At 29.8% G+C, this 21,263-nt stretch overlaps 1 protein-coding gene and 1 long non-coding RNA gene across 2 annotated transcripts; one reads left to right on the top strand and one right to left on the bottom strand.

Moving 5' to 3' along the window:
- Nucleotides 1–12,762: 12,762 nt before the first annotated feature.
- Nucleotides 12,763–16,576, bottom strand: LOC120082988 (4-coumarate--CoA ligase-like 9). The gene is made up of 6 exons (XM_039038446.2): nucleotides 15,333–16,576; nucleotides 14,511–14,700; nucleotides 13,839–13,984; nucleotides 13,654–13,721; nucleotides 13,263–13,365; nucleotides 12,763–13,103 (listed from the first exon to the last, which is right to left on the bottom strand). Exons 1-6 carry the CDS (start codon nucleotides 16,359–16,361, stop codon nucleotides 12,978–12,980), a joined length of 1,662 nt encoding a protein of 553 aa, XP_038894374.1. The 5' UTR covers nucleotides 16,362–16,576; the 3' UTR covers nucleotides 12,763–12,977.
- A 2,301-nt stretch (nucleotides 16,577–18,877) lies between these two features.
- LOC120083732 (uncharacterized) lies at nucleotides 18,878–19,918 on the top strand. The gene is made up of 4 exons (XR_005483527.2): nucleotides 18,878–19,042; nucleotides 19,133–19,344; nucleotides 19,557–19,586; nucleotides 19,692–19,918. It is a non-coding gene; the product is annotated as an uncharacterized LOC120083732 (long non-coding RNA).
- The last annotated feature ends 1,345 nt before the right edge of the window (nucleotides 19,919–21,263 follow it).

Here is a 21,263-nt window from a genome sequence, read left to right as displayed (position 1 = left end):
ATTCAATTAAAGAGTTTAACTAATTAATCAAGTACCATCGGAGCTTCAATCTATAGGTCTATAAGGTCTCCTCGTTAGCTCATTTGAGGTTAAAGGGACTCGAATTAATTTGATTAATTTGATTTGTTCAAATTAACAAAAAGATTAATTATATAAGATATAATTAATGTAAAATTATTTATATAAGATATAATAGTATAAAGTTTTATTTGACAGAAAACGAATATTTAATATGGTTTAAATACTAAAATTAATATGAATTTGATTCAAATTAAATACTATAGGTTAAATGAGAGAATTAGACTATAGGTTATATTATATGTAATATAATATAAATTATAGGTTATGTGTTATATTATATATAACATATAATTTTTTAATAATATATATGATATATTAAATTAGTCATTATATATATATATATATATGTATATATATATATATAATAATAATAATAATAATAATAATAATAATATATGATATATTAAATTAGTCATTATATATATTTATATAATTAAAGAAAAATCAATTTTGTTTAATTAAATAATTTAGTCATTGAGGAAGAGAGTTATTTGTTAAGTTTTTGATAACTTATATAAATACAAGTTATTGTTCTCTCAAAGTTGGAATAATTAGGACTAAAGTGATGTAAACACATTCATAATAAAGGGAAAATGCATGGAATTGTATATATACGATAAACTCATACAAAAGTACCCTTTAAGTAGAAATTGCATCACTACGCACTTTAATGCAGGAATAAGTAGAAATTTACTAAGTCTTATAGACAAAGTCAACGCAAGGAGCATGCATCTAGCTACTCTGATGCATGGTGGACATTTGGCTTGTGCAATCAACGTCAAATTGCAACTTACAAGCATGGACAACTGACTGGCAGCGTCTGAATGAAGCAGAGTTGCAGGCAGCTATTTCAGGGTATGAAAATTAATGTAGTTCCATCACCAAGTGGTTAATTGCCTATATAAGGAGAAGCTACCTCCAGATGAAAAAGTTAGTTTTTAGTTTTTAGTTTTCAGTGAGTTAGAGAGTTAGATAGACACTTAGAAAATCTATAGATTCTTCATCTTTGTCGATTTCAAGAAAGAAAGAGGAACGATTGTCATTGTCCACCGTCGGTGACAAAGTGCTGCCAGAGAAAAGCTTGAGAGAGACATCTCCTTCATCCCTTCTACGTAGTTGTCAATAGCAAGCACAAAAACAAGCCAAATGGAACAAGAGATTGAACCATGCGGCTTGCCTCTTTTCCCTCACTTAGCATTTTAATTCATTGTCTTACTTGATTGAACTAGGATTCTATGTAACAAAACATATTTCTTCAATTCAATCTCTATTTCATATTTCCACATCTCCATCTGTTAAATTACTAAGTTGTTTGTGTGAGTGAAGTTTACTTGCTTGATTCGTGCATAAAGTATATTACTTGAATCCAACTGATCATTTGATTAAAGTAAAAGCACTCGACATGCTGAAATTATAAACAAATTCTAATTAGTAAATTGCTTTTAAAACCAATCATGTTTTAGCAAAGTAATAATGTACCCAAATTTCATTATTTTTTTTTCAACAATACTTCAGTGGGTCAAAATAGATGCTACCGAAGGGCAGTCAAATACTCCTTCACTAAAGCAAGATATTCTTGACTAAATACTAATTCTAGAATAACTCATATTCCTATAGTCATTTAGTTACTATTTTCAGTCAATGAACTTACTAACACTTAGTAATTCTCGTAAGTGTAACCCTCCATTTTCAGACCTCAAAGGTTGGCCCCAACGATGCTACCGAATTGAAGAGTCAAGGTTGGGAATCGACCTAAGAAATCCTATCCATTTCTGGAGTTTGAGTTGTTCCAAATTCCATGTTACAACCCTCCAAGGGGGTAGCCGTCGTAAATTGACTAGCGTAGGTCATATAAAGTTGACAAACAGGCGCAACATAGGAATCTCACGGTCCAAATTAATGGAAGAGATCGCATGACATGTTGACACACATCCTTTACCCACTTACTATGAACTACTTCACCTATTCACCTTGCTATTGACCCATACAAACGCTTTCTGAATGGAGGTCACTTCCAGGGTGACACGAAGCCAAGCATGAATCTCACGATGTGAGAACTTAGGGACGTGAGAACTAAGAACAACATATCGTATATGTTATTAATCTCTCACTAAAATGTTCTATGTGTTTTGGGTAAACATTTACTTCGGTATATTTCGGCTAATAAAACAACCTAAGTCTAGGTGATTATTCAAGTATAATGTTTATATTTGGATTTTAACCTACGATGTTTAGGTGATAAACCAGTTTTAAAAAACCTCACATCGCTCACGCATGCTCATAAAACCAGATTAACAACGCTAAATTATTCGGTTATAATTTCCAAGTAGGAGGTGTTCTGTAAACCGTCAACTTAAATACCTCTAGCCTTAGACAGGATTATAGACAGGTTGATTTGTAACCAAATTTTACTAGATTGACCTATTTTAACAATTAAAACAAATTGTTATTTCTTGACCTAGGAGAGCATGCTTCTTAACTTTGTTAACAATTTTAAACGTCTAATTTTTTTTTGGTATTTAATTTGTAAAATTAATCATGAAAACTCTCTAAAATTTTAATAAATTTATTGATAAACAATAAATTCAATTCAAAGTTTTGAGAAAAATAATTATTTAACAATCAAATAATAATATTAATTAAATTATTAATTACAAGTCTTTGTAAAATGAAAAATTTACAATTAAAGCTATTTATTACATAATTTGATGAATTTATATGATTATGATGTATTAATTAATGAAACAATCAATGAATTCTAATCCATCAATGATAAACTAATTATAATTATAAAAAAATTAATTCATATTATATTAATCATAATGATCATTAACTAACTATAAATATAATTAAATAATTAATTGATAGTTTTATTGTTTCGGTTCTTGACAATTTATTGAAAAATAAGAATAGGTATATATGTGTATATATAAACTAGTTTTTAAAACTAAAATAAAAATCACATATATATTAAATTGCTTTAATATATATATTTAAATTAATTAATTAATTAAATAGTAGTAGTTAAATTCATACATTATGGGGTCATTTGGTTTAAGGTTTTATATATGCCCAAGAATTAAGGATACATAGAAATAATAAGCAATAAGATTGACGTGAATGAAGAATAACTATGTTTGGTTGTAGAATGTTATCAGGATTTTATGGGAATAGTTTTTTTTTTTTTTTTTTTTTTTTGTTATTTAATTTGTAAAATTAATCATGAAAACTCTGTAAAATTTTAATAAATTTATTGATAAACAAAAAAATCAATTCAAAGTTTTGAGAAAAATAATTTTTTTTTAAAGAGGTATTGTAATTAAAGAATGAGGTGGGGGAATCGAACCTCAAATCACAAGGTTGATAGTATGAACATTATGTCAATTGAGAAAAATAATTATTTAACAATCAAATAATAATATTAAGTAAATTATTAATTACAAGTATTTGTAAAATGAAAAATTTATAATTAAAGCTATTTAATACATAATTTGATGGGATCGATTTGATGAATTTATATAATTATGATGTATTAATTAATGAAATAATCAATGAATTCTAATCAATCAATGATAAACTAATTATAATTATAAAAAAAATAAATTCATATTATATTAATCATAATGATCATTAACTAACTATAAATATAATTAATTAATTAATTGATAGTTTTATTCCTTCGGTACTTAACAATTTATTGAAAATGAGAATAGTTATATATGTGTATATATAAACTAGTTTTGTAAACTAAAATAAAAATTACATATATATTAAATTATTTTAATATATATTTAAAATAATTAATTAATTAAATAGTAGCAGTTATACACTATGGGGTCGTTTGGTTTAAGTTTTATATATGCCCAAAAATTAAGAATGTTTGGAAATAATAAGTCTGGGAATAAAATTAATGGGAATGAAGAATAACCGTATTTGGTTGTAGAATGTTATCAGGATATTATGTGGATAATTTTTTTTTATATTTAATTTGTAAAATTAATCATAAAAACTCTCTAAAATTTTAATAAAATTATTGATAAACAATAAATTCAATTCAAAGTTTTGAGAAAAATAATTATTTAACAATCAAATAATAATATTAATTAAATTATTAATTACAAGTCTTTGTAAAATGAAAAATTAAAACTATTTATTACATAATTTGATGAATTTATATAATTATGATATATTTATTAATAAAACAATCAATGAATTCTAATCCATCAATGATAAACTAATTATAATTATAAAAAAATAAATTCATATTATATTAATCATAATGATGATTAACTAACTATAAATATAATTAATTAATTAATTGATAGTTTTATTGTTTCGGTTCTTGACAATTTATTGAAAAATAAGAATAGGTATATGTGTATATATAAACTAAAATAAAATTTACATATATATTAAATTGTTTTAATATATATATTTAAATTAATTAATTAATTAAATAGTAGTAGTTAAATTCGTACACTATGGGTCGTTTGGTTTAAGGTTTTATATATGCCCAATAATTAAGGATGCATGGAAATAATAAGTCTGGGAATAAGATTGATGTGAATGAAGAATAATTGTGTTTGGTCGTAGAATGTTATCAGGATTTTATTAATTAAAGTGTGGGGTGGAGGAATCGAACCTCAAATCACGAGGTTTGAACATTATGCCAATTGAGAAAAATAATTATTTAACAATCAAATAATAATATTAAGTAAATTATTAATTACAAGAATTTGTAAAATGAAAAATTTACAATTAAAACAATTTATTACTTAATTTGATGGATCAATGTGATGAATTTATATAATTATGATGTTATAATTAATGAAATAATCAATGAATTCTAATCAATCAATGATAAACTAATTATAATTATAAAAAATAAATTCATATTATATTAATCATAATGATCATTAATTAACTATAAACATAATTAATTAATTAATTGATAGTTTTATTGCTTCGATTCTTGACAATTTATTGAAAAATAAGAATAGGTATATATGTGTATATAAACTAGTTTTGTAAACTAAAATAAAAATTACATATATATTAAATTATTTTAATATATATATATATATTTAAATTAATTAATTAATTAAATAGTCATAGTTAAATTCATACACCATGGGGTCTTTTGGTTTAAGGTTTTATATATGCCCAAGAATTAAGGATGCCTGGAAATAATAAGCCTATGAATAAGATTGATGGAAATGAAGAATAATGTTTGGTTGTAGAATGTTATCAAAATTTTATGGGAATATTTTGTTTTTGGTATTTAATTTGTAAAATTAATCATGAAAACTCTCTAAAATTTTAATAAATTTATTGATAAACAATAAATTCAATTCAAAGTTTTGAGAAATTTTTTTTTTTTTTGAAGAGGTATTGTAATTAAAGAGTGGGATGAGGGATCAAACTTCAAATCACAAGGTTGATAGTATGAATATTATGCCAATTGAGAAAAATAATTATTTAACAATCAAATAATAATATTAATTAAATTATTAATTACAAGTATTTGTAAAATGAAAAATTTACAATTAAAGCTATTTATTACATAATTTGATTGGATCAATTTGATGAATTTATATAATCATGATGTATTATTAATGAAACAATCAATGAATTCTAATTAATCAATGATAAACTAATTATAATTATAAAAAAAATAAATTCATTTTATATTAATCATAATGATCATTAACTAACTATAAATATAATTAATTAATTGATTGATAGTTTTATTGCTTCTGTTTTTGACAATTTATTGAAAAATAAGAATAGGTATATATATGTGTAAACTAGTTTTGTAAACTAAAATAAAAATTACATATATATTAAATTGTTTTAATATATATTTTTTAATAAATTAATTAATTAAATAGTAGTAGTTAGATTCATACATTATGGGGTCGTTTAGTTTAATGTTTTATAAATGCCCAAGAATTAAGGATACCTGAAAATAATAAGCCTGTGAATAAAATTGATGGGAATGAAGAATAACTTTCTTTGGTTGTAGAATGTTATTAGGATTTTATGTGAATAATTTTTTTTTTGGTTATTTCATTCGTAAAGTTGAAGATGAAGATGAAAAATCTAAATTTTCATTTGGTAATTTTCTATTTCCAAAATCCAAAAATTGATTTTAAAATCATATTTTATTTCTAAAATCAAAATTTATTAATTTTACAAATTAATTTCATAAATTAATTTTCTAATAAAATTAATAAATAATTATTTAAACAATTATAATTAATTTAATATACAATATTAAATTAATTTTTACACAAATCCATTCATATATTTAAATCATATTTAAATATATATTCTCCAATCCCATTTGATTCTAATTTGAATATTTCAAATTACTTATCACGCTACTCTAGAGCTAATCCATTTTTGAGTTATTAGAGGACCTCGTGGACCTACAGATCATGGGCTCCGACGCTAAACTCATTAGACCGATCTAATCCACATTCGTTAACTAATGGGTCACTCCACTAAAGTCCATAGTTGAACTCCCCTTACTGTAGATATATTATGTCCACTCGATATAACCATGATTAGTAAGTCAACCTTTTACAGGTTGTTCGTAATAACGACTTGGTCGAATCTCTATTTTACCCTCGAAATTACCTCTTGTTTCTTAAATCCCCACTGATCCCCTAATGAACAATTGTTTTGTGATCCAATCAACAAAACTGAGTCCTTCTCATGCCAATGAGAGGGCGGAATCCCTCGTTCAAGACCCAGAATCAGCACTTGGAACAACCTCTCTACTATCCCTAAAAGTGGGTAGGAGTGAATTCCCTCTTGCACCCTATGTCTCCAGTTATCTATCCGGTATTACCCCTGAAATGGGAGTCTTATTGAGCCGACGCTGTTGAGCCAACCCTCACCTATGAAAATCTAAGGGTAATCCCGAATAGATAGAAGTTCATAGTTAGTTCAGGATTAAGGTCAAGTTACCTATGTCCTCGCTTTGAAATAGTCAATCTTAAACAGTAAATAGCGTTATAAAGTAAGAGTGACTGATTTCATAATCTAATCTTGTACAAACCCTTTTGCACAAGGACACCCCTACTTCTCATGCCCTGACATGAACGAATTAGGATCATTTCGTTGTAGCACTTTACAACTCCTTGTAACAACTACAGAGCATGCTGCATCCAATAGTGTTACCACGAGTTTAAGACATAAAACTCAACAATACTAATATACAAGTACACAAAACAATAAACTAGGGCATAATACGCATCCAATACAAAATCGTCCACTTGTCGTAAACTAAATGTGGCATGTTCAGTAGACTCATACTCTACAGGTGACCCTTAGATACATTAACCATGTGGGCCTTTGTAAATGGATCAACAACATTATGCTCCAAAGATATCTGTATGACGATTATGTCCCCCCAATGCACAATCTCTCGGATGAGATGATAATTTCGCTCTATGTGCTTCTCGGGCTTATGACTCCTAGACTCTCGGGAATTAGCCACGGTACCACTATTATCACAATAAAGGGTAATGAACTTAGACATCTCTAGAACTACTTCCAGATCTATTAGAAATTTCCTAAGCGACACAACTTCCTTAGCAGCTTCACAAGCCGCGACATACTCAGCTTCCAGTGTGGAGTTAGCAATACACCCATACTTGGTGCTCCTCCAGTCTACTGCCCTTCCACTAAGAGTGAACACTAATCCTGATGTGGAATTCCTAGAATCCTTATCAGTTTGGAAATCAGAGTCTACGTATCTTGTAAGGACCAGATCCTTATAACCATACACGAGCATGTAGTCCCCCGTTCTCCGTAGATACTTGAGGATGTTTTTAACGGCGGTCCAGTGATCAAGTCCTGGATTATATTGATATCTACTGACTATCCCCACTGCATAGCAGATGTCAAATCTAGTACATAATATCGCACACATCAGGCTACCAACAGTTGATGCATAGGGGAACCGTCTCATTTCCTCAACTTGATGTGTCCTAGAATGTTGTTCCTTAGACAATATAACTTCATACCTGAAAAGGAGTAAACCTCTCTTGGAGTTCTGCATCGAAAACTTGACAAGCATCTGGTCGATGTACAATGCATGAGACAAGGCTCGCGTTTTTTTCTTTCGATCTCTAAAAATTTGAATGCCCAGAAAAAACTGCGCTTCTCTCAAATCTTTCATTTGGAATTGGGTCACTAGCCAATTCTTAATATCAGTTAGTAGACCTACATCATTCCCAATGAGTAGGATATCATCTACATATAACACTAGAAAAGCTACTGAACTGCTGATGATTTTCTTGCAACCACAAGATTCATCAACGTTCTAATCAAAGATATAAGATTTGATCGCAATATCAAATATTATATTCGAAGATCGAGAAGTTTGCTTCAATCCATAAGTAGACCGATTAAGCTTGCAAACATTTTGCTATTGACTTTGGGTTATGAATCCCTCAGGCTGCTCCATATAAATGGTCTTCTCAAAATTGCCATTCAGAAAAGCAGTTGTGACGCCCATTTGCCTAATCTCATAGTCATAATATGAGACAATAGACAGGAGTATCCGGATAGACTTTAACATGGCAACAAGTGAGAAAGTCTCCTCATAGTTGACTCTCTTAACTTTGGTATCACCTTTTGCCACAAGTCTAGCCTTGAAGGTTCGCACCTTCCCATCAGTATCTCGTTTTCTCCTGTAGATCCATTTACGATCTATAGATTTAACCTCATCAGGTTGATCTACAAGATCCCAAACCGAATTGAAGTACATAGATTCCATTTTGAGATCCATAGCTTTGATCCACTCATCTTTGTCAACATCATCCATTGTGATCTTTCGCTATCAGGTTGGTGCGATTCAGATTGGGCGAGTTTTACATTCACTATCTACGAGTTTTAGGGCATAAAACCCAACATCATTATTTAAACGGCCTAACTTTTCATAAGTGGTGCATATTTTGCTCAATTTATGCAAGCACCACAACAAGAACATTGGGATGCTGCAGTTTGTAATTTGAAAAGTTGTCCAAGCCAATAGATTCTTCTTTGTTCCATTTGTGATCTTTCGCTATCAGGCTGGTGCGATTCAAATTGGGCAAGTTGTCCCTTGGCTCTTCATTCTCTCTCTAGTTAGTTTATTTTTTCTTCGTGGTTCTCCTATCTCTTGGAAAATCAAGAAGCACCAAATAATGTCTCGTTTGTCCGCAGAGGCCGAGTATCGCTCCATGGCTTCTATTACATCTGAACTTAAGTGGCTTAAAGCTACTTGAAAGTTTTAGGATGGAGTACTCTCATGCCATAAATTTATTTTATAATAGTCAATCAACATTATATATTTGCTCAAAATTCAGTCTTTCACTAATGCACAAAACACATCAAGGTTTGGGAAAACAACGATTTCTTTATCTTCTTCATAAGTTGACATTTATGATCCTTATGCTCCAACTTGAGGGGAGTATTATGAGATATTTTCCTATTTCCTTTCTATATATATTTTCCACATTTAATTTGGGTTGTATTTCCTTTTGATATATATTTTCTATATTTAATTTGAGTTGTAGTTTGGGTTTAACATATTTAGTTGTAGTCATTGCAACCATGGTGAAAATGAGGTAGATGAATTAGTGAAAGTACTTTGGTAATTTTATATATTTTACAAATTAGAGACAAATTAACTATTAATACTTAAAATCTCTTTTTTTAAAAAAATTAAAAGTGTTTCTCTCAAACTAACTTATTGACGCCTCATTTGAAAAGTTTTTTTATTAGTGGTTTTCAAATATTAAAAAAAAAATAATAATAAATAATCAATGACTCTTTTTATATAAAAAAACAATCATATAGAAAAGCTTTTCTTTAATAATTGGGATAAATACGAACTTCATACTTTCTAATACACTCAAATATCAATTGAATTATACTTATTTTTGTAGCCACTCATAAAAGTACTAACATACTGACAAGTCAAAAATTAAAATTGATTTGATCTCAAAATATTTCAATATTTTGTATTTATTAACAAAGCATTCAGCCAACAAATTTGACTTATAAGATTTTAAGTTTAAACGATTTTCCCAAATGATGACAAAATCAATTTTGGCATCTGATCATGCAATAATAATAATAATAACGATTTTTTTAGCATTTGAATTATTGAAAAAAAAAAGTGGTGGGCAACCCGAACTTGAACTTGAACTTTCACGTGCTTATTCAACGCCATCAGACTAAATAATTCGGCTTCAATTAAAATAGCGTTTGGTAAGTAAATATGAAACTAGTACGATTTAGTTATATTATTTGACTTAATTATTATTTGAGATGTTCAAAAAATCCGATGATCCGAACAAATCGATCAATCCAAACTAACCCATGCGATTTGGGTTGGATTATCAACTCATCTAAGTTGGATTGGGTTCAAATAAATGAAAATTTTATGGATTAGGTTGGTTTATGGGTTCACCTAATATAACCCAAACTAACCCGAATCAATCCGAATTTATTATTAACTTTAAAATATGTTTTTTTATTACTCATAACGTAATTATTTATTACATATATTGATTTTTATTTTATTTAATTTTAATATTTTTTGAATAATTTATTCTTCGACAACTCTCAAAATTAGTTTTTTTTGCACTTTAGAAAGAAAATTTCCACTATATAAATTGAAATTGAGTTGTTAATCTTAGTTCAATATATGAAAATAATTAGATTAGATTTTTACATATTTACGTTTTGTTTTTTTTAGAACAAAATTTTAAATAAATAACCCGATTAACCCGAACCAACCCAACCCAAATATTTCATAGTTAGATTGGGTTGTGTTCATTTTTTAATAAAGATTATTTAGGTTGAAAAAATTTTCAACTCGAACAATTGGGTTGGGTCTGAATCTTTCAACCCAACCCATAAATACCCCTAATTTCGATTATTTTAAAACTGATATATAACAACGTTAGAATGGAATGAGATAACTTCCAAGAGGAAGTTCATGAGTTTACTCTGACTTTTTAATTTAATATTTATTATAATATAATTGTTCAAAAATTTTATATCATTAAAATTGTAACTAATTTTATTTAAAATTTTAAGAAAAATAATTATTATTAAGAAAATGGAATCAATCAAAGTTTCATAGCATAGATGTGAAAATAATAATAATAATAATAATAAGCTTTGTAAATTGGTAGGAATGTTTGGATTGAGAAAATTGGGATGAGAATAAGCGTGGAAATGAGTAAGGGATACAATCACTTATTTGGTATAAGAGAATAAGATATTATGCATTCCTCGTACCCATGGATCCATAACTATGAGTTTTCTTGACGGGCATACTTTTTCTCTTTTTAATATATGAATTTATTATTTTATTTTATATTATTAAAAATTAATTAATAAATGAATATTAAATTTATAATGTAGAAAATTATATTAAATTTTAAATTATAATATTTGAATTTAATTACTCCAGATTCATAAATAAATTAATTAATTATATAATAAACTGTAAAGAATCGATGCATTAATATATTTAGTTAATTAATTACCCTTATGATTAGTATTTTATAAATTATTTTTAATAATTATAATTAGTTTATCATTTAATTATAATTCATTACTTTTTAATCACAAAATGTTATATTTATTTTTTAGATTGATTTAGATTGTTTTATTAATTAATACATCATATTTATATAAATTCATCAAATTGATACATCAAATTATGTAATTAAGTAACTCTAATTATAAATTACTCATTTTACAAATATTTGTAATTAATAATTTAATTAGTATTATTATTTGATAGTTAAATAATTAAATTTTGCTCAAAACCAAACTATCCTCAGCGAATATAACACATTTTTAGGAAAGTTATATTAGAAATAATCAATTTGAGATTTGTAATTATATTGCATATTAAAACAAATAAATAACGAATTGAATAGATTAATAAATAATTTGCCTGTTAGATTCTACTAAGTTTGCATGTAAAATTTCCAACTTCAGTGGGGGCATTTAACACTTTTCTGAAAGAAAAAAAAACCATATTAATTTCTAAAAAAACCACAGTCTACTGACACTAATTGATTTGGCTCTTAAGTCTTGGCAATGCATTAAATTCCTAATTGCAACATCTTTTGACCGTTAATTTTTAACTGTTACAATCTACAAAGAATTCAACTTATTTATTCCAAATTTGAATCCTTCCATATAAGTTAATTTACAAATTGAAATTCATTCCGAATCTCCCTTAGAATCAAATCAATTTACCAATTGATATTCATTCTCAATTTTTCATTGAATCGGAAAATTATTAAACATTGCCATCATGGCCATGACAATATGGCAATGTCATATTAAAATGTTTAGATATTTTACATTTCTACAAATCAAACGAACGAGAATCTTAAATTATCAAGAAATAGAAAACACAAGATTTGAAATGAGAGGTCAAGAGAAAAAAACAAAACATTCTAAGGAAGTTGTTTAGGGATATTTAGCTGAAGGAGTTAGAGTTGTGAGCTTCTATCATTGTTAGTTCAAGGAGTTCATGACCTCATAACACAAGATTTAATATGAGAGATCAATTTTATACTTTGTTTAACCACTTTTGGTTCTAATTTTTTACTCTCGATAATTTCACAATTTTACTCCTTGCCCCATACACTCTTAAATGAATATTAGATTATTTAGAATAAGAATTAAAAGAAAAATTATTTAACATCTATACTACAAATGAATATCGAAAAAAGAAAGAATAATAACTATAGTAAAATGCTTCTGACGTAGCTGACAAAGAATAAGGGATTGAAGTTGAAAACTGCTAAAGCTGCCTACTTTCTGAGATGCCAATTTATGTACATTTCCATTTCCGTTTCTCTTTATTATAGCTTGCTAGAACCATGAGAGAGAGCATGTTTGACAAGCTCCCTCCTAAGAATCTTCCCTGCAGGTGATTTCGGGACCGTGTTGACAAAAGAAACTCGCCGGATTTTCTTGTACGGTGCAACCTGAAACCAGATTAGAATGATTTAGGGTTGGTTTGGAATGACTTTCTAAGTACTTAAAAAGGTATGCTAGTTTCAAGATTTCAAGACTAGTTTGAAATGCCTTTCTAGTACTTACAAAATATGTTAGTTTCAAGATTCATGAGAGAGGATGAAATATACCTGTTTTGCAATGAAATCCATGACTTGAGTCGCGCTGATATTGCTTCCAGGCTTTCTAACCACATAAGCTATAGGAATCTCTCCTGCTTCTTCGTCTGGATAGCTGCTCAACATACATGAAAATAATATGATAATTGACAAATTTTCAACCATTAACTAAAAGTACGTTCGAGACTGGTTTTAAAGTGGTTACTTTTGTCATGTTTAAAATCACACCAAACATACCTTAAATCATTCAAAATAAATTAAGGTTTGATTTTACACTTTTAAAGCTGATTTTGAATGTTTAAACGCATGTTTGAGAGTGTTTTGAACATGACAAAAGTGAATTTAACCATTTTAAAATTCCTTCCAAACATGTTCTAAGTAAGAGAGAAATATGAATGCATACGGTATCACGGCAGCGTCAAGGATCCCAGGATGGGATTGAAGCAAATGTTCCAATTCAGCAGGTGGGACCTGGAATTTGTTTCAAACAAATAGGACTTCCCATTACTAAAGAGACACTAAAGCAACAATAATGACTAATGACATTTGTAGTAATATCCTCTAAAAACCTAGAGGTAAAGAAGTCACCTGATAAGCCTTGTACTTAATCAATTCTTTTAACCTATCAACAATGTAGAGAAATCCATCAGAATCAAAGTAACAGAGGTCACCCGTCTTTAGCCATCCCTCTGGATGCAAGGTTCCAGCAGTTGCCCTTTCATCTCCAACATAACCTGCATCAAACACCATTTGACATGTTCATCAGACAATAAACAATCTAATGCCTTTTAGTTAAACAGCCTATTCTCAAACAGAGCCCTCTACGTAAGAGAGGCATGGGGTCACAATCTTGTATTATACAGATAATATGACTCCTTCACCACAGCATTTGTGACTCAGTTTCATCCAGACTCAGAGCTTCTTCAGAGTGGGTGGTGCTAATGAGAATTGTTTTCGAAAATCAAGCTTATAAATACTACTTCCATCTATATGTTTGTTTGTAATTTGCCTAATATGAAAATCATGGTAAGAAAATTTGAAGGGAACTAGCATAAATGTCAAGAACGGAAAACTGAAAACAAAATTGTTATCAAAACAGGGCTAAATTAATTTGACTGTGGTGAAAGTTCAACATGGATGAATGGTGTGATGAACGAATTCATACATATACGATGTTATATTTTTATAGTAAGACTTCGATTGTTAGATTTCATCCTCATAATAAAGCATAGAAGAAATAAAAAAGAGAATATCGCAAACCTTTCATGATTCCTGGACCTCGAATCCAAAGCTCTCCTTTGTGACCAGGAGGTAAGGATTCTCCAGATGAAGGATCAACTATTTTGGCTTCCATATTTTCAGATAGGCGACCTACTGAACCTGTTTTACTGCATTCTTCAAGCCCCAGAGTTCTTGATGCCGCTCCTGAACTCTCTGTCAAGCCATATCCCTATTCAACAGAATAAAACCATGGATCACTCTTTGTTCTTGTTATTATTTTGTTTAAACTTTAAATAGATTTAAATCCTTCCTTAACTATCCGTAAGTTATGGGATTGGTTACAATTGCATACTTGAACTTTCCCTTAAGTTACAAAATTGTTGAAATTAATCTTTTACCAATCTGAAATTTATTGTGATAATCACTCTTTGTTCTTCTTCTTATCATTTGAGATGTTTAAACTTCAAATAGATTTAAATCCTTCCTTAACTATCCTTAAATTATGGGTTGGGTACAATTGCATACTTGAACTTTCCCCCTAGAAGATTATGAAGTTACAAAATTGTTGGGAGTTAATCTTTACTTATCTGAACTTAATTGTGACAATTTCATAAGTTTTAAGAGTATAGAACTTGTAGGAATACTCATGGTTACTGTAAGTGATCATAACATGTAAGCGGAAAAGTTTGAATTAATAATTTAGTAAAAACTAATAAAAATAAAGAACAGAATACAAACTAATAGAGAACAGATTGCAAACTAAGAAATTGACAGGATGCTATGTTAATCGCATTCACATGATAGGAGAAAAAAAAAGAACATTATAAGAATCACTGAGAAGGGGAAGTGTTTGTTGCTAACCTGTATAATTTCTACGTTGGGAAACCTGACATGGAATTTATCGATGACTTCTTTTCCAAGAGGAGCGCCGCCGCATCCCAAAATTTGAAGAGAACTGAGATCATAGTTCGCCACCAGCTCCGATTTGGCCATTGCCACAATCAGCGGCGGAGAAACCGGAATGTATGTAACCCTATACTTCTCCACAGCTCTTAACATCCTCTCGAAGTCGAATTTACGCATCAGAACCAAGGTATCGCCCTCTGAAATCGATCGAATCAACATATAGAACCCGAAAACATGGGACAAAGGTAACAGACACAGAGCAACGGGATGTGGCTCGATCTCTCGTTCGACGGGCGTTTTCTCTAATATTTGAGCCCCAGAGATCGCCGATATGAGGTTCCGGTGAGAGAGTAAGACGCCTTTCACTCGTCCAGTAGTCCCTGAAGAGTACAGAATCGCCGCGGAGTCGTTTTGATTGATTTTTCCGTCGACAATATAATCGTCCTCTCCATCCGATCGACTACTTTCAGTCATCAAAGAAAGAAACTCCGGTGAATCTATCAGTACAGTGCCAAATTGAAGCCTCGGTATCTTAGACGCTGTTGAGGAAGTAGCGAAGGCAATAACCGGTTTGCAGAGATTAATCTGGTGAGCAATCTCCGATTCGGAACTGATTGGATTAGCCGGAGAGACAACAACGCCGAGAGACAAGAGAGCAAAATACAACACGGGGATTTGCAGAGAAGTCGGTGAAAGAATAAAAGCCACTTGACCATTGGAGAAGGAGTAAAGAGCTCTAAGGTTGGAGGTGAGGTTTCGGATTTGACGAAGGAAAATGACGTAAGAGACACTGACGCCGGAGTCGGAGTCGACGAGAGCAGCAGTGTTGGGCGGAGGAGGAGATGATCGGAGAACAGAAAGGGCATGTCCGGCAACGGTAAGTGGCTGAGATGACGGCGGAAGCGGCAACGGTGGCCGGAGGCTCTTGTAAATCTTGGTTTGAGGACAGAAACCGCTCCGGGAATCAAAGGAATGAGCAGCCATTGAAGTGGATTGTGAAGAAAGTGATTCAATGCGTGGCTAAACACGATCCAAGCGATAAAGTATTTATAGCTACGACGGAGAGCAAAATCCGTATAAAAACAAGGATTATAAATATACAGAATATCCAAATAAATTTATAAACATTATCATCTTTTTTCCTTTTTTTTTTTTTTCTAGAACATAAAAGTTAAACAGATTGTTTTATAAACAGATTCGATAAATGTTTTAATCTTTGGCCATATGAATACAAATTTATCTAATTGATTATTATGATTTTCCTTTTTTTCCTCAGACCATTTGTTACGGCTGGATGGTTCTGTCACGAACTGTCCCCTTTCCAGGCAAACAAATTTAAAAGTAGATTTTGGTGCTTTTCAAATTAAAGATTCATTAATATCCCAGAATTTTGAATCTAACTTTTATGAATAAATCTATTTAAATTCCTTGTCAATGGGCTATTTCATTATATATATATATATATATATATATATATATATAATTTTTAGTAGAGAAAAATATAAAAAGAAAAGCAAATGACAAGACACACTTCAATATAATAAAAGAATGTTACTGTTTATTTAATTCTGCTATTTTTATTTAATTTACATTAATTTTCGTGTATGTACCTATATTCATGTTTGAGACATCGAGTTGAATTATGGAGTTGGGATGCGAAGTTATAAGAATGAGTTCCGGGATGAAATAGAGAAATTAGGAAAATGAAATTATTCAATAAATATGTCAACTTTAATAGTATTTATTGTTAAGTTGTGGGCCGAATACCTCATTAAAGCTCCATAAATAATTATTGATAACTGGTTGAATCAACGGTGAAAGAAAGTAAAATAGGATTTGGTAAATTTAATTTAAATTAGAAAAAACTAACTACGGTATTTGGTAAATTAATACTAAATTTATGATTTATGTAATTTAGTTATATGAATCAAATTATAGTTATTATTTTAATTATTTTTGTCTAGATAATTAATTTATAGTTTATTTAAAAATGTCTTCGATTTAAATTTCAACTGATTTTATTTATCTAAATAATTTGATAAAAGTTTTAAAAGAATACATTTTTTTGGCAAATGATTAAAAAATAATTCTTATAAAAAAAATTAATGAGTTAACATTTAAAAATACATTAATATAAAAGATATTATAATATATTTAGTTAAATGGTTAAGAAATTAGGAAACTTGTAAGAAAACTAAGTCTAAAAACTAGTATCTTTTGGTTTTCTTAGATGTTAGTTAAAATTAGAAACTGATTTTATCAGATTAACAAATAATTCATTTTACTAAATAAAGTAGGTAGATAAGCAATTATGATTTTTCTATAATTACTTTTTATGATTGCAAACGGAATATATGATCTGTTTGATAACATTCTCGTTTACTATTGTTTTTAATTTTCTTTTTTAAAGAAATTGACTCGTTGATAACTATTCATTTTTTCTTATTTCTAAATCTTTAAAAATTGACTGAATTTGAAAAAATTAATAAAGTAACTTCTCATGTGTTTCTCTTCATATTTATACGGTCAATGTTTTTTGTTTTGCCTTGTTGAGAGTGTACATTTTTTATTATGGGGTCATGGAATGTTTTTCTCATTCATGCCCCCACTTCTTCCCTTCTCTATCACTGCCTTGATTATCTCTTCTAAATTTATTATTATATTAATCGTTTTTTGACATCATTATTCTTGTTATATAAATATTATCTCTAAATTTTACATAAAATAGTAAAATTTAAACATTTTAAACTTCTATTAATTTCTATCAGACTTCTATCCATTTTTATTAATGATAAACGACTTCTATCAGTTTTTATAATTGATAGACGTTGATAGATAGAAATTGAAATAAATCTACCAATGTCCATCGATTTTTTTTACTATTTTTGTAAATAGTCTAACATTTTTTTTATTTGTAAAAATTTTTCCTCCTAAATATGTCATAATCCTCTTATTTACTTTTTGATTGAGATGATTTTATTATTTCTCAAATTTAAACTTTAATTTAAATCAAAATATTTGTTTTATTATTTATTTTAAAATTTTGCGATAACCCTCTCTTAGTTAAAGATTAATCATATCTAGAATTGAAAATAAATAAATAAATAAATAAATAAATCTTAATAAATATGAGAAATTACTCAACATGACTAAATAATCATCGAAAAGGAAAATCAAAAGTTCTTCATTAACCCCTTTTAGAAATAGATAGATAGGTAGGTAGCTAATATATATATATATATAATTCCTTAAGAAAAGATAAATATATATTTTAATTTTTAATTTTAATTTTTTGACTTCAAAATCCGAACATTTATGAGACATGCTAGCTTTATCATCTTTCAAAATAATAATAATAAAAAAAAAATCAAATAAATCGGTTCGATCAAATCGGACTGGTCAAATCGAACCAGTTGGTTCAATAACAATTTCGGTCCAATTTATCAAGAAACCGTGGTGCAATTCGTTTTCAATTCCATTGAACGTTAACCCTTAAATTTCTTTCTTCGGTAGGGTTTATCAGTCCAACGACTGTGTGAACTCTCTCTCCATCGTGTACGCTCGCTCAACTGGTCTGCAAAATATGCCACGTACGACGATGGTTGATTGCCGTTTCCGTCCTCCGCTTCGTGCCCTCACGTTCAATGTTCTTGGTCTCGTCAAAGGTAATAATGGCAATCTAAACTTTCCAATTTACTCTGTGTCACGATTTTCCCTGAATTTTCTTCTCAATTTGTTGTTCCCGCACTGTACAGTGATTGAAGCTCGGGGCAAGGAAGGAGAGATTCCGTAAGTCGTGAGAGATGGGGCGAACCTGATTTCTCCAAATCGGTGTTTGCAGCTTCTCTTATCTATCGTAAATTCGACCCTGTAGGCTTCTCTCCAGATCGTTCACTGTTATCATAATCTCTTGTACAAAATTTTGATGTCATTGGAAGTTCAATAGTATGTGTTACCTATCTAGTCTGTGAGTGTGCTTTGTTCTTCTGGCCTTTCAGTTTCTTCTCTTTTGATATATTTTATTCTTCATTGATTAGTGGGAGGTATACTTATACCGACCTCTACTGAGTTGATGTCTGCCCATTGCAGATTATATATTTCACTTCTCATTTAAGTTCAATTTAAACGCTACATCATTCTTAGTGTACCCAATCACTTCATTTTCTTTTTTATTTGCAGTTACTTGCTGTTGCTCGGAAAAATGGTCTGGTAAGTTGTTTAAGTTTCTAGCAATGTGAATCATGCACGCATTTCTTTATTGTTAAATATATTAGTGCACTCTTTGGGTAATCATGTTTTTGCTGTATGCTGCAGATTGAAGTTCTTAATCCTTTGAATGGCAATCTTAATGTTGCAATTTCGGATAATACCGATGCTTCTCCTCCACCAAAAGATGAAGCTATTGTTAGAATGCATTTGTTTTTAAAATATGAATTGGAGGTGGAATCTAGGTTATGTATCAGTTTATAATTTATGAGCTTGTTATATTATAATTGAAGTAATGCTTTTGTTAACAATGAAATATCAATTTTTCTCTTAAACCATCTATGCTGAAATTCTTCATAGTTTGATTATTTACTTTCAGGCGTTGCACCTTGCTTTCATGTACAACAAAAGGAAATGCAAGCATGAGGTCGATTGACACAGTGGGCAAATGTGAGGGGAAAGGCAGTGAGGGGGAAGCTTCCTTTGTATGACTATGGCACATTTTGGGTTCCCAAGCAACTTGATCCATATAGTGATATTCACTTTACGTGGAATTTTGGTTTTCCAAGGACCCTTATCCAAATGCTTGTCTATGGGAGGGGCAAGGATAAATGATTAACAAGAGATTTAACAGAGAAGACTCCACTTGCTTCCAATGACCAAATTCTTTTAAACCATCATGGGTTCAATCCATGGTGGCCTCTTACCTAGGATTTAATCCTACAAGTTTCCTTGACATTTGGTTATCCCATGAGATTAGTCATGGTGATTGAAAGTTGGCCCAGACACTCACAGATATTTAAAAAGAGACCAATTTTTTTTTTTTTTTTTTTTTTTTTTTTTTTGGAATACTAGAGTGTTTTTTTGTTCGTGAGATTGCTCATGAGAATTTGGAAATCATTAATTTCTCCCTCTTTCAAACACCTACTAAAGAATATAGACGATGAGGATGTGGAGGAATCCCAATGTTCGAAGACAAAATCGTTAGGCTTAAGTGGAACCTTAAAAAGTCGTGCAAATCTGTTGTTAATGGCAATTTACGTTAAGCCCTAATAAAAATGGGGGAGGGTCATTGACTACGATCACTCCGCAAGACAATGGTGGGAAGAATACTGATAATCCACCTTATCGTTGATTAACGGAGGAAGAGATGAGGATTAAAAAAAGGGCTTATGTCTTAAATGCGATGAGAAGTTTAGCTTTGGTCATCGATGCAAGAATAATGGTAATCCACTATAGTTCATGTTCGTTCAAGATGGAGAGAACATATCACCGAGTGAAGGAGACAAAATTGAAGTTGAAAATGTTGAAGGAGATGAGAATTAGACCACATGACTAGTGAAAAGGAGGTTATCTATTTGTCCCTAAATTCGATGGTGGGGTTGAACTCTCCTAGAATGTTGAAGGTGAAGGGGAGCATAAAGGGGCATGGAGTTGTGGTATTGATCGACGGAGGAGCCACGTACAACTTTATTGATGAAGATTTGGTTGCTTCACTTCAACTGTTTGTCTCTTCGACTGTGGATATGATGTGGTCGTTGGTGTAGGATGCTCGATCCGAGGAACGAAACGGGAATTTGTAAAGGTGTGATTGATAGCACCATAAAAGTGTCATTTTTCCTTGCTTAATTCAGGCTTGTTTGTGGATTTTACATGTTTAATATGTTATTTTGTAGGTAA

Source organism: Benincasa hispida, chromosome 8 (assembly GCF_027475165.1).
Source record: "Benincasa hispida cultivar pf3 chromosome 8, pf3_genome.v1.1, whole genome shotgun sequence".
NCBI classification, from domain to species: domain Eukaryota; kingdom Viridiplantae; phylum Streptophyta; class Magnoliopsida; order Cucurbitales; family Cucurbitaceae; genus Benincasa; species Benincasa hispida.
The sequence above is the reverse complement of the archived record's forward strand: the minus strand, read 5'-3'. Positions and strand labels throughout refer to the sequence as shown.